Here is a 14,872-nt window from a genome sequence, read left to right as displayed (position 1 = left end):
TTGTGGAGGGGGGGAAAGGATCCCTCGGCAGCACAGGGTCGGGTTTTTTTCTGGTGTGGATTTTTTTTTTCAATTGCCGTCCCCGCCGGGTTGCAGCGGGTTGCCGGGGACTTCGCCCCCTCGCCCTCCGGCTCTGCTTTTGTGCGTTCCCCGGCAGCCAGCGCAGCCCCCCCCGGCACTGCGGCCGCCGCGGAGCCCCCCCGGCCGCGGGCCGCCCGGCTCCTGCCCTTTTCTTTCCCCCGTGCCCGCCTGCCAAGGAAAGGCACATGTTAATACCACCCGGCGCGGGCATTTTCTGCTACTGCTGCTGCGGGCTCCTCCGTCCGAGACAGATGTTGCGAAACCAAGGCCTCCTCAAGTGCCGCTGCCGCATGCTCTTCAATGACCTGAAGGTCTTCCTGCTGCGGAGACCCCCCGCGCCGCCGCCGCCCTCCCCGCCGCCGCCGCTCCCCATGCCCGGCGGCGCAGAGGCGGCGGCGGGGGCCGCACCGCCCGGGGGGCGCGGGCCCGGCTGGCGGGCGGCGGGCGGCGGCGGCGGCGCGGGCAGCCCGGCCGCCGAGGAGTGGGGCAGCCCCGCCGGGGAGCCGCCCGCCTCCCTGCCCAGCAGCACCTCCTCGGATGACTTCGGCAAGGGCAAGGCCGAGGACCGCTACTCGCTGGGCAGCAGCGTCGACAGCGGCATCCGCACCCCGCTCTGCAGGATCTGCTTCCAGGGGCCCGAGCAGGTGAGCGGCCGAGGGCGGTGGGCGCTGGGGTGGGGGCCGCGACGGGCCCGGTGGCAGCGATGCTCCAGCCTGAGGGACCCGGGGCCTGCTGCTTGAGGGGGTGTCCCTGCTGCCCGGAACAGGACCCCAAATCCAGAGGGGCTCTGCCTTCTGCCCAGGCCCGGAGCTCCAGATTTTGCTCATCGGTAGTGTTTCCCAGGGAGGAGTGGGGTGGAGGCGTGCTCCATCCTTTTCTGCTTCCCGGCAGCCTTGCCCCGGGCACTCATGTCCAGCCTCAGAGCCGTACGGCTCTGGCATGGGAGGAGGGACACGCTGACACCTTCATGGAGTGGAGCACATCTCAGCGAGGGAGGCTGTTCGGTGCTTTGTGAATACCCAGTTGCAGTGATTCCAAAAGTGATGCAAAGGAGGAGTTTAATGTGCCCTTTGCTTTTAAAAATACAACTACAGTCTGTACAAAACACGTGGCAGGAGGCAACCCCACTTCAGTGTTTCCCAGGGGATGGCTAGTAGGAACTGTGCGGGTGCTCCAATGCTCCCATGCTCCCAGTAGCACTATCTGCAGGAGGAACACTGCTGGCTACAATTGTACCTGCTGGAGCTGCAGCCTTGAGACACTCCATGGTACAGACTGAGGTTAAGCCAGTGAAGTTTCCCTCTACCACACAGGAGAATGAAACAAATACAACCATGTTAGAATATAAGATGCCACCCCGGAGCATTATTCTCCATATTTAATGACAATTAAATGCATCTCATGTATTTTCAGGCTGGCAACTTCCTTACAGTGATGTACCCAGCAGCATTTGTACCTAACATGACACAGCTTGCAGGTGCAAGGAAGGCTACAGACCTCTGCTTCTGGGATCAAGCCCATATGTGCAGATAGCCGTTATTACTTAGGGTAATTCCATTACCTGTCATAATAGGGGATCCTTGTATGAGAAAGGGTTGCAGAGTTCAACTTGACTGTTTCCATTTTGGACACAGATTGTGGCATGTAAGGTGAAATCTTATGCAAAATGAGTTTTACCCCAGGTGTTCTTTCTCCTTCATGGACCTGTGTGCTCTGCTGAGGAGAAAACCAGTTCTCATTTGAAAGCAGCCATGCTCTGGCACACGTCCTGCCTTTCCCAAAGTTGCCTACATCTGTAATGCAGTGATTTTGCCTTCTGTTATGTTGGTTTGAGGATGGTGGCAATGGAAAGTAGGGAATGGGCTTCCATGCTTCCTTGGAAGCACCCTGCCTTGGGACCTGCCACCAACCTATCCCAATATCCACAACCCTGCTGGATGCGTCGTCATACCAAGGGTTCCATAGGTCACAGCTCAGTGCTCCATGGACTGTAGCCTTCTCTAATGGTTTATGCGGCTGGCAGATAGCTGTGAAACACAGTTTTCACCATAGACTTTCAGATGGGAGTGGAGGAAATAATTCTTTTTTGGAGATACTGTACACTTTCTTCTCTTGCTTGTCTTGTCCCCATCTCTTCTAAAAGCTGGAAGCCATGCAATTCACTTCCTGGCAATTTGCATTATTCCACATTTCTAGTACTCTTCCCTGGCTTGCCATTCTGCCTGTGTACACAAGACGTAGCACCTGCGAGATTGGCTTATGTGTCAGAGCAAATAGAACCTAAGCAGAATGAAAATAGAGGTAGCTTGCTTCCTTGGAGAACATTAATGCTTGAAAATAATTGGATGCTAATTTCCACACTGAAAACCAGTGTAGGTTGCATTGTAAAAGTGAGACTATTTGTTGACCATCTGCCAGCCTACCTGAGTGAGGAGCTGAGCAGACGTGACTGGCATCTCATAAGACTTTCACCAGGATTTATCTTTTTTGATTCTCACAGTTTCTGACCAATGCAGTAAGATATTTGCAGCTGGATTCTGCTACTCATCCTTGAGCAGTACCTTATTCCACAAATAATTTTTTGTTCACCTGCATTGCCTGAGGAGTATTTGAAACCTTTTGCCCCTGCAGCAGCTGGGAAGCACAAGTAATTATGGAGGCCCAAACTGTGGGGTTTTAAAGCACAGTCAGATCCTGACACAGCTTCCTGGACATACAGTTCAGAATAACTGAGCACTGAATTGGTGCAGCTCATGTCAAGACCTGCAGTTTGGTTTATTTGGAGCTTACCTCAATAAAACTCCAACAGGGCTAAATCCCACATTCCTTGTTCCTTTTTGTTATGGTGTTTATTACTGGTTTAGCCTTTATTTCCTGTTTGTTTTACAACTCAACAGCTGACCAAAGACTCTTAATGTTTTGGACCCTCACAACTGTAGAAGTCATAGATGCACATTATTCTATACCATCCCTGCCAAGATCATAATGAAAATTTATCTGCTTGGAAACAAAATATAATTGCTAGTTCTTTACTCTGCAGATTAATAACAATAACAGATCTAAACAGTATTTTATTTACCTGTCAAAACCATCTGAATTTGCTGCAGCTGTGGGCAAATCTGCAGGGCTGCATCACAGTAACAAGAAAAAAAGTCTTCATTATAAATTGACTGTTAGGCGCGCTAAGCTTATTTACTCAGATAAAATGACAGTGAGTCTCCAAAAGATGTTTTAATCCTGTTTTGATATAAAAAAATCCCAACCAAAAAAACAGCCAAAAAGGTTTAGTAATCTGGCTTCGCAAGTAGGTGTTATTTAATATCTAATGCAAAATAAAATTGGTAGGGATTTTTGCTTTAAATTTTTGATTTCCCAACATGCATGATACTTCAGGCTCCTGAACTGCTTATATCTTAGGCTGCTCATGTTGGTTTGTGGCTCTTATGGGTAAGATTCTTTCATTTAAAAATGTACTGAGGACCATAGGAAGGAGGAAGGCTCATTACTGTGAAACTGTTCTGATCCTTGCATGTTAGTCAAGAGAAACCAGGGATGTGAGCAAGAAAAGAGTGGATCTGATGACCAGGGGATCGCAGCATCTAGCTTGTGTTTTGAGGGCATGAAGAGCAAACTTTGCTCAGGTCTGACAGTTGAAAAAGGCAGCTGCTTTCATTGAAAAGGAGAGCTCAACATCGTGGAAGCTGGGGGACCTAACTCAGCTCTTGGGAATGGCATTTCCTTTCAGGGACTTGCTCGGCATTTTCAAAGGTTTCAATGACTGAACGTCCTGCCACCATTGTGTCAGCAAGTTCTGAGATCCTGGATTGAGCGGCAAAGCTCTGGGGAGAAAGTGAGGAGGAAAAATGCTGGAGTATTTTCTTCTTTTTTGGTTAATGCTTAGTGTTTGCAGAATTTTGTCTGCTTTCCTGGATCTTTGACAATCTTCTGCAAGAGAAAGAAACTAAGATGAGCTCCTCTCTCACAAATGTTTTACAGTATTTGGCATGGTTCCAAGCTGAAAGCAAGTCAAGGGGATTAGCAGAAAAAGACATGGGTGAAAAGTCCCCTCGCATCAGGGGATAAACTGTTTGCCCACGTCACAAGGAGTTAGCAGTACTGTGGAGTTTAGGATCTCAGAAGTGGTGCTTGCTGTGCCAAAAATAAATAGAGAAACATTCTTAAATGAAACTGAGATAATTTGGAAAGCCATATGTTTCAAGGTTCACTTGTTATCGTGTCAGTTAGAGTCTGCGCACATCTTTTCTTACCTATCGTTTTCAATCTGTGTTTCTCTTTCTCTTTTTTGTTGGAAAAGTGGAGATTTGAAAAGTCAGTAGTGGTAGATTTGGTTGGCTATGGAAGATCAGAGAGAACAGACAGTGGACTCTTACCTGCAGGCTGATAGCTTGGACTTAGCTCAGTATTCAATAGAAATGCTTGGATGAAGACTATTCTTCTCACCAAATTTCCTGCTAGACTTTTGGGACACCAGCTCCTTAATATGAGAACATGAAAATTTTCAAGAAAATTGGAAGGGAAGACAACAATAATGGATATTAAGACATTCATTTCTAGGTGGTATGTAACTGGGCTGTGGAGCTCCTTGCTGCAGGACAAAGAAAGAGCTAAAGTTTAATGAAGGACTATAAAGCCGTGTGATTATTATGAATATCTAGAGTCATCACAACTAATGATAACATTTCTTGCATGAAGCATGTAAAATTCATGCTTCACATCTGAAGCCAATCTGGAGATCAGGGAAAGACTGAGTAGGAGCAGGGACCTGGATCTGGTGTCTTGCCCCACAGCTCACCAGCCTCCTGTGCCTGAGCAGTGAGATCCACCCCTGCAGGTGCATGTCTGGATTTCATGCTCATGTAAGGTAATGTCTTCAGTGTGTAGGCACACACCATGTTCAGGAATTCCCTAGAATTAAGTGACCCCAAATTACTCATCCTGGACTAACACACATTCTTGAGGGCCCTGTGTAGGATCAGGGAATGGTCAGTACCATTGAAGGGCTGGTCATACGCATGTGTTACTTGAAATAGCTACTGAGAATCTCAACCCTTTCCTGGTACAAGCATGAGCAAAAAACATCATCTGCTCCTTGCAGGTCTGCAGAGGAGGCATGAGCTACGGTTGGGAAATATTGCTGCTGTACTGACTGGTCTGAGCAGCACAGAGGAGTGGAAGAGGTGTCTGGGATGCCTGATTTCTGATTTGCAACGTTGCAAGATTGAGGAAAATTAAGTACTAGAGTGAGACAAAGAGGAAAAGAGGCAGTCTGAGTCAGAATTCAGGGTACTAGTATGATAATGAATGAGTGGAAGAAGAAACAACTGTGCAACCAGTATCACAAGCATGTCCAAAGCCCAGAAAACTTGCAAATATAGATGCTGGTACTTACTTCACAAAGTCTGTCCAAACTGGTTACACCATCAGGACACTGTTTTCAAACATGTTGAATCACATGACAGTGCAGGCTTCCCATCATGTCCTTTTCGTAGTTGTGTTCCTACAGGATTCATTTACTTGGTGTTAGAAGGAGAATCATTCATTAGAAAACAGCCAGTCCAGCTAAAACTGAAGAATAAGAGATGCTGGAATGCAGCCGAATGAAATAGATATTTCAATCCATATATTGTAATTTATGATAGAAGGGAAGAGAGGATGCTTCCTATGATATTCAGTCCATCTCTTTGCTTTCCCATCTTTGAAGCTTAACACCTCTATACCTACCTCTCCTGTTTCACCTGTCCCAGGATAAAATCTGTTCTGTGCAGGCAGAACAGTATTGGCTTTGGCAAAGCTTTGCTTGAGCCATCAACTGAATGGAGCCCAGGATGTCATCTATTTTAGATTTAGTTGCTGTTGCCACAGAGTTGATTGGCAAAGCTCCCATTAACTTCAACAGTGAAAGTGTAGGCATCCAGTAGCAGGGACCTGACCCCTGTATTTCAATAATGTTGTGCACACAGCGGGGTTTCTATAAATAATAGTGAAAACCACTAATCCCATTGACTTTTAATTGCTCCGGAAGACAAGGTTTTCACCTTTTGTGCCTGCTGAAACTCTGATGCCTGACCCATTTATTTCAGTGCCACTAGCTAGCCTGTGCAGCAGTTTTTCTTTTCTTTCACTTTTCCCTGTATAAAAGGCTTCATGAAGGAACTTGTCTATGTTTGTGTCACTGTTTCTTAAATATACATTTCAGGCCATGATTAACAGTGGCTGATGTCAGTTAGTGACAGAACAAGCAATGCAAAAGCATGTAGCTCTATTGTTTGCATCTGTAGAGTCACTGTTATTTCCACAAAGGCAACACTTGCTTCTGGAACGGCTCTGTTCGTACAAAACTGAATTGCATTCAGGTTGTCTTTCAACCAAAAATTCATTCCCAGCAAGGGCCTCCTCTGTGGCAGCCTTTTGCTCACATTGGTGTTTTTCCATTCAGGGCTGGCCCAGTCCAGAAGTCAGAAACTGTTGTGCCAGAAATCTGTGATACTGTGTCCTATGTGCCTGCTGCATATCTCCATTCCTCCTAGCCCTTCAGTAAGACAATAAGATGCACTGTAATTGTTAGTAGTCCATATCTGTGACCATCCCATCATCCTTTTATTATCTGGTCACCAAAGGAGTAAAGCTGTGTGATGGTGTTAGCTCTTACAGGTTATGCTCATCAACCCTTCTCTAAACCTACTGACTAATGTCAGCCACATCTGGCAGAGATATGAAAGGCATTAAATTCCTTTATGCTTTCATGAAAACTAGCTGGATGAAGAAGAGGGAAGCTAGAAATGTCCTGCTGAGGGAGAGATTATAGCACTGTCTGTGCTAGACACTGTAGAGTCCATGGAGGACAGAGCTTCAGATGGAGCAGCAGCTGTAATAGGAACGTGTATCCCATTAGACAAAAAAAGAATAACCCCATCATGATATGGTTTCCATGGGAAACCAGACTTACAGAATAGCTTGTTAACTTTTTCTCTTTCTCCTTTTCCTTTGTTAATAAGAATTGCTTACCTAAAATGAATTGCTTGATGCTGAGGACTTTCTTACCTTCCCCCATCTTTTCACAACCTACCTTTTATCATTTTCTGATTTATCACTGGTTACAGCAGAACAGATTACACTGTTGGCAGTGGAAAGTGATGAGTGATGACCTTCCTCTGGTGAAGAAAGAAACAGCAGGACCTGGAAACCTATGTAAATAATAAATGGACTGTGCCCATGGCCCTCTGAAAAGTGATGAGATAAGGCAAAATCATGGTGGGCAGACTGGTTCCAGTGACAAGGCCCCTATACTGAAAATCTCACATATCTTCTGTCATGTCATTTCTTGTTCTTTACACTCTTGAGTGGTTTTCTCTCACCTTCTCTTCCTTCTTTTCTTCTTGGCCAAAGCAAATTGACACATCAGAGCTTGGTCCCACCCATCCTGTCTGGCTCTATCTGCACAGGTTCTCCGATGGCCTGTGTACCATCAAACCCAAGCCTCCTCTCTGTACAGCCTGAACACTGGTGACATCACTCCCAACAGTCACACAAACTTAACTTGCTTCCCTGGGTGGGGAGTGAGGGATGGGATGGTACAGAATGGGAGAATGATACCAAAAAAAAAAAAAAGGGTTTGCATATTATTATTTCCTACATCTAGTACCTTGTGTTTATCATAGGAACCAGGCTGTGCTTGGGGAAAACTCTGTAAACCCCACAGAGTATGGAGATCACTGAGAAAGTTTTGTCTCCTCTGTAGAGTAACGTTGTAGGGAATGTCCGTTTTGGTTGGAGAACTGGGCTGTCAGACATCCATGGAGTCACAGACATATGCAAAACAATTTGCAGAACAAGAGACAGAAAATAAACTTGATATTCAACCAGTTTGGAGGTCAAGGACAGCTATGGTCTGTGTGATTTCTTTAGCAGAAGGTTACCAAGGACTGCTGGATTGAGAGTGTGTTCATGTTTAATGTAAGGGCATGAGGTCACCTTTCCCATGCAAACAGTATGTGCCATTAGCCAAGAGATCAGTGCTAGAGGCATCTCTAAGGTTTGCAGTGCACCAAGTATTTGGAGCTGTTTGCCCTCACCATTTGCAGCCTGAGTCAAGTCATTCCTTGGAACTGCCATTATAACCTCTGGTACTGTGTAGGTTTAGCTTCTATTTATTAATGTGTGCACTGGTCATGCCCAAGCATGGGGCAGTGCCCAGGCCTCAAGAGATCTACTGTCCAAAATCCTGACAGAGGATAATCTAACCAGTTCTTAATGATGGGCATAGTTGGAGAACCCACCCATCTTTCCTGCTGCTGCTCATTTCTTCTTGCTCTTTTTTTTCCAAGAAGTAAGCAACTGAAGGTATTTTCCAGTAGTTGCATGTAAATGTAGTGAAAATTCATCCTTCAGGATTTTACAAGTTTAAGTGACAACTGAAGCCATAACACTCCTTCTCTAGGCCAAACAATCCCAATTCTGCCTTTGCTTTTATGATGTGTTTTCTAGACTACTAATCATCCTTGCTGTTACCCTTTCCAAATGGTCCATATTTTGCTATAAATACACTGGAAACAATTATCCAGCTAAATCCTTGTCAGTGTGGAGCAGGCAGAAAGGTTTTGAATCCTGTTTAACAGGTAGCAGAAATCATCCATTCAAAGCTAATGTTTGCCCTCTTCATTTATTCATTTATTTAGGGGACAGCAGATGATTATTGATTGTTACTCATGATCTCCTTGCCCTTCAGAGCTGCTTCTTGGCCAGTCCTCCACACTGGCTCTGTGCAGTTGGCATTACTGCACTGGCAGAGGAGCTGCATTTGGTCTCACTGAATTGCATCCATTTTTCCCCAGCGGCAGCCCCTTACAGGAGGGCCTGCAGATGCAGTAAGCATTAGCTCAGTTGAATCTTCAGATCATTAATGTCTTGAGTTCTTCTGCCTTTCCTTCTGAGAAGAGCTGGAAGGAAAAGTCAGGAGGAGCAGTTGTGCTTTTCTTTAAGGATCCCATGACTGCCATAGGTAAGACTTATGGCTGGGGCTGCTCCTGTCACTGCCCACTTATAAACACGTGGAAGAAGAGTGAATGGATCCTCATTACTTCAGTTCAGGCATCTGCTCTCTGCCCCAATTAAAGCCACTCTCTGCCCCAATTAAAGCCACTCTCAGCAAGGCTGAATATGATTTTCCTGACAGATTAGGGCCTCCATCCAGTCCTGGTTGAAATGTTGCCCACACCATCCACTTCTCTCCTGCTTCTTCAATCACTTTATGGATTGGGTGGTTCACATTTCCTCCTAGCACCTTCTTGTGCTAGCACTGTCACTTGGGGCATTAACCCTATGCCCAGCTTGAGCTTATTTTCTCTCATATCCCAGCTGTGTACTCGTGTTCATTTGCTTTCTCCAGGGTTGCACAGACACTTGCTCAGATCCTCATTTCTTGGTTTATTTCTGTAATCCCTTCCTCTCCAATTTCCCAGCACAGCCATTGTCCTGCTTCAGTGGGGTCAAAACTAAGAAGCTCACTTCTTTTTCCAGACTGGTATCTTGATGAAAGAAGTGGTTTTCCAAGAATTTCCATGGGCATCTCCACACCCTTTAGTGTTGCCTGTCCTTACCCAGATAGATCCTGTGTAGTTTTTTACTCCACTTCTCAGTATTTGTGAGAGCTAAAAAAAGCCAAGTGGAAGGATCTGTTGAAGATATAACACACAGCATCAGCGTGCAGGAATCCTGCTGGCACTTCACCCACATCACATCAGCACCTACCCTGGCAATTTCCTGCAGGTGCTGAACTAAAGCTCAGTGGATGGTTTGCACTTCCTGCTAGTACAGGGCCATGGGCTAAACCTGCCCCTCCAAACACCCCAGTGCTTTTAGTTTTATTGGGTCTTCTTCTCTGTCTGATGTCTTGCACAACCTTGCACTGTCTGATGAATTAAGCGCTTCCCTTTTCTTTTTCTCCTTGTTAAGCACACTAGGACCTGTCAGGGCTTAAGGTGCCAGAGAAGTACAAGAATATTATTATCCCATTCCAAGTGATATTAAAAGAACATTAAGATGGATCAGATGAGCATTCAAGAAAAGTAGGTAATAAGAAAATACTATATCAGAGAGAAATCACAGTTAGGTAATTAAAGAGAGACTACGAGAGGCAGAAGTAGAGTTATGGGTGCTTCTGGCCTCCTGACTATTCTTTATTTTAATATGATGGTAACCTTTACAGGATGTCAATATGTCAAGCATTGCACCAAGAAGTGAAGCAAAGGCTTTTCGTGCCCTACAGAGTTCACATTTTAGGACATAAACCCCCAACATTTCCTTAACATTGAAAAGGCAGGCATTCTTACAAGATTTAAGGCCAGAGGGAGTTACTGGGTCAGTCTAGTCTGAACCTCTCTGTAATAGCAGTGAAGTTCCCTCAATGAAATTCCTGCTTGAAGCTTAATAGCTGTGCAAGGACTAGAGACGAAGTATCTCTTCTTGGTTTTCAGATCTCCAACAATGGGAAATTGTTGCGGTGCCCAAGGAGAAAATCTGGGGAAACAGAGAACTGAAACTGTCTTTGCATATCAACTTTTGTCTTTTCTGTCACAGAAAGAACTGTGTACGGTGCGCATCCTTAGAAACCAGCTTCAAAAACCCTTGGGCTAGCTGGCAGAGAAGATTTCCCTCATGGAAAAAGTTCCTTGTTTGAAGACAGTTTTATTCCACATCAGATTAAAAGAAAGAAACTTCCAGCCTGGAAAAACACTCATGGGATTCAGCTAGTTAGGAAAAAGCCAGTTCATAGCCTCCTCTGACATATGAGAGGAGAAGTGCTGTCACCTACATTTAACCCACATCTGGAAAATTTTCTTCATAGACAGGATGGCTACATAATTTCTAAGAAAAATATTTTTAGAGTCCCCATAGCCTGAAGTGAGGACTCCTCCATAAAGTCCAGCTTGCTAAACTGTCATGACCTGGCCCAGCTGCCATTGTTATTCTCTTTCCCACTCCTTATGATCTATTTCTTGCCCTTACCAAAGACATGTGAAACCTGCAGGAGAGTTCTTGGCCTTCCCATCCTGCAACTATTCATGAGATCTCCTCTCTCATCTTTTTCTTGGTGATGCCAGACATGAGCTTCATCTCTTTGAAGGTGTGCTCAGGCATTCAGCGCAAATGTCAGGTGATGGTGACAATTCTGAGTTACAACTCAGGTCAAACAAAATCACACAACCTCAGAATATTTTAGGGAACCTCAAGAGATCATCTTGTTCTACTTCTACTCAAGCAGATCTGACCAAATAAAATCTCTAGATATCCAGAGCGGATAACTCCAAGGACAGTTGTTCTACTCATGTCTCTGGTCGCCAGATTTAATATTTTACCTCCCTTGTGGTAAAAACGTGGGGGGGTTATTTTTGATTTATAATCATAATTCATTGTGTTTCAAATTGTATCTGTTTCCTCTTGTAACCACATACCTTTGAGAAGAGTATGGTTTTCTTACTGTACCAAGAAGGTGGCTGAAGATAGCAACAAGATCTTCCCTTAGCTTTTAAAGTGATTTTAGGAGGAGCTGTACAAAAGAAAGGATTAAATATCTGCTCTAACTCCTCAGTGTGGATTTGGACAAGGGCTGAGATTTGTGTAATGGTAGTTAGATAAACACCAAGGGAAAATACCTGCCCATCTATAGCCTGAAGAATGAGAACAAACATTACTAATAATAGCAAAAGCTCAGTTATTTCTCTTTGTCATAGCCAGGAAGCTTCTTGATCCAATAATCGCTAAACCTCAAGGAGGTGATTCTATTTCAAATCTGAGTCTTACAGAAATATTGGTTGTAGAAAACCTTGATTGAGCAAGAACCATTTTTGTTAAAATTGAATGGAAGGATGAGCAAAAAGAGATCTGTAACTAAAGTTTTCAACTTTACAGAAGCAGATTTTGAAAGATCAGGAATCTCTAAAAATATGCAATATAGCAGAAATTTATTATACATTATCTTATTACTACCAAAACAGCCATTAGTCTCTTTATAACAAACAAAAACATTCTGTTAAAATTGCTGCTTTCTGGAATCTTACAGTAATTCTCCCTTCTACAGACCATTTTTACTTTCTGTTTTCAGAGGCTCATTCTGGCTTCAGAGGCTTATTTGCCTTGAAAGATGTTCAAAACCTGTCCCAAGATATGTTTTAATACAAATGAAAAATATTCTCTCTTCCTTACTTGCTTCCCTAAGCATCAGTACTTATCCATGTCAGTTTTATTTATAAGTTCACAAGATACACTCAGTGACATTTAAACTTCTCTGCCAAACACAGCCACCTTTGATAAATAAAGGCTGTGGAACTCTTAAGCTCTTACAAATTGCCTGAAAATGTGTGGCCAAGTGGGTTTGTGATGCCATGGAGGGGAACTGTCATAAGAGGCCCACCCCTACTAGACATCAAAAAAGCCACCTTACTACCAGGTACAATTCAGAGGGAACATACACACTGTTTAGATCCATTGCTCTGAGAACTTCTGGTTCTTCTGCTTTTAATCCTCTTTACAGGAAGGCAAGAAAAAGATCCATCTGCCAGCAGAAGGGGAACTAGCAAGTTTGAAGTCAATACTGGAATATTTCAGAAAACTGTACATTTAGGAAACCTAGGCGACTGTATAGTAAAAGTTTCAGAGGCTTCTCCACTGACCCCAGTCCAGGATCTTTTATTTCAGTTGGCCTCTTTCAAGGGAACTTCACAACAGGGTGGTCAAACACAGCCAAATGGTGGACTTGCCCTTCAGGCAGCACTAAAAGGGAGGATGTTGATGCAGCCCTACCTAGGACTGCTTGAAAACCTGAAGAAACACCTTTGGGAGATGGCTGATGGCAGCAGCTCTTCCTCAAGCCTGCAGAACTCTATGTGTCACTCCCTCACTGTAGAAAACTTAGCTGGAGTGGAGAGCCAGGTGATCAGGGGAAGGATTGTCGTTAAGTGATCATGAATGGCAGGGAAAATATCAGGAATAATTCTGTGCAACTTAATAAGAGGAGGAGCTTTCATCAGAAGCATCCAAAGTGCATCTATCAGTAGGAGAGCAAACTAAGCTGCAGGGACTCTTCAGAAGTTCTTACTACTATAGTAAGCCAAAGGGGATGCAGAAACTGCTTCAGGCTTATGGATTTCTACAGAGCACCCCAAGAAGCCCCACATCAGAGATTATTTGCAAGTGCAAGGCCTATGAATGTTGTGTGTAACTGCTCTGCCTGTGTTTAGGAGGATCAGAAACTTAGGGGGTAAATGTTGTGATCTCTTAAGGTGGCAGGAGGTTTTCTGCTATGGCTCTGCTTTCTGTTTGTGTTAGATCCAGTTATTTTTCCCTGTAATGGATGTGAGAAGGTCTCTGAGATTGGGTTTCTGTGATGAAACAGAAGATGGACGGGGATGATCTTGGGACAGATGAAAGCTGGAAAACACATGCTCTGCTTCTCTGATCAGCACAAGGTTCTGTTGTACCTGATGGAGCTTCATTCACTCATTTGTTCATTTATTCATTCATTCCGGCAATCCCACTGCCACCAAAAAAGCCTAATGGCATTCATCAGTCCCTTGCTTCTTTGCATCCTGGTTCTGCATTGCCCCATTTGTGTGTTTCCTTCCATAGGATTTATAACTTCATCCCTCTCCAGGTGGTGTCTCTCCAACAGGGCAATGTGACTCTCTTTTCTTACCAGATAATCTTTTGCCCCTAAGCACTGTGACTGGAGCAGCAATACCAGCCCTACAGGCTACAGGGGAGATTTTCACCTTCTCTAACTACATCCTGAATGTTCCCAGTTTTTCAGCATGCTCTGCATTTTGGCCTGATTAGGCTATTTGTTCTGTTGTATTGCAGAGACAAGGAGCGGTGCTTAGGCACAAGAGAGTATGTTCTCTCTGTAGCCTGTAAAATAAGAGAAAATTTGCTCAGCTGGAAATGAAACAACTGTGAGTTCAGAACTCACATTGACTGACAACTGTTTTGCATTTCCATACAACCATCAGTACAGGCCAAGGTCTTTACCCCTACGTAAATGCTCCTAAGGCCATTAGCTATCTGTGTCCCAGAGATACTGATGAGTCAAAAAGAGGCTGTACAAATCCATGGAGATAGGGAAAACCATCAGATTCCCCCCATTTGGCATGCCCTGTACATGTTTGGAACAAATACTCACCTCAAGTCCCGTTGCTCAGACTACCCTGTCCACCTGGTCAGTACTGTTTGGTACCCTCTGACACAGCTTCACTTGTCATGGGTGAGTTGTGGCATGAATAACAGCCGTTCCTGTGATTTATATCCTTTCAAGGGAGAGAGAGGGAGTTTTGCCAGATATCTATCTACCTATAAATGCATATGGCATAACTGCTGGGATACAGCTGCACTCATGTGACTGCCTTTAATCTGTTTCCTTTTAAATCACTGTGTCTACATTGCCTTGAGCTGTTTTTCTTCCCTCCTGAAACGTGCACATCGGTGTTGGTATCTCCAGTGCACTGCTCTGCTTCTGGACTGCACAGCCTTCAGGGCTCTCATGAGATGGCCAGAGGGCCATGGAGGTCAGGGACCTGGGTTCCCATTAAGACACTCCGTAACCTCTCTTCAGAGGCTCTGTGATTCCCAGGCAGCAGCCAGCCCGCAAGCACTGCCGCAGCGTGTGCTGATCCCAGCGCTCACCGCTGAGCAGGGACTGGCCGTACATGTGTGTTTGTGGCAGTGTGGGAGAAGGCAGATGCCACGTGGCTGAGCCAAATTGGATTGAGAAGGAGATTAA

The 14,872-nt window shown here is 44.8% G+C and overlaps 1 protein-coding gene across 1 annotated transcript in view; it reads left to right on the top strand.

Annotated features, from left to right (window-relative positions):
• The first annotated feature begins 266 nt into the window (after positions 1 to 266).
• The window catches only part of MARCHF4 (membrane associated ring-CH-type finger 4), a 94,269-nt gene continuing 79,663 nt past the window's right edge, over positions 267 to 14,872 (top strand). Inside the window, exon 1 of the mRNA XM_058840124.1 lies at positions 267 to 725. Coding sequence (XP_058696107.1) covers positions 267 to 725 — 459 coding nt within the window. The remainder of the gene's footprint in view (positions 726 to 14,872) is intronic.

The sequence above is a fragment of the Poecile atricapillus genome, chromosome 5 (assembly GCF_030490865.1).
Source record: "Poecile atricapillus isolate bPoeAtr1 chromosome 5, bPoeAtr1.hap1, whole genome shotgun sequence".
Lineage (NCBI taxonomy): Eukaryota > Metazoa > Chordata > Aves > Passeriformes > Paridae > Poecile > Poecile atricapillus.
The sequence above is the reverse complement of the archived record's forward strand: the minus strand, read 5'-3'. Positions and strand labels throughout refer to the sequence as shown.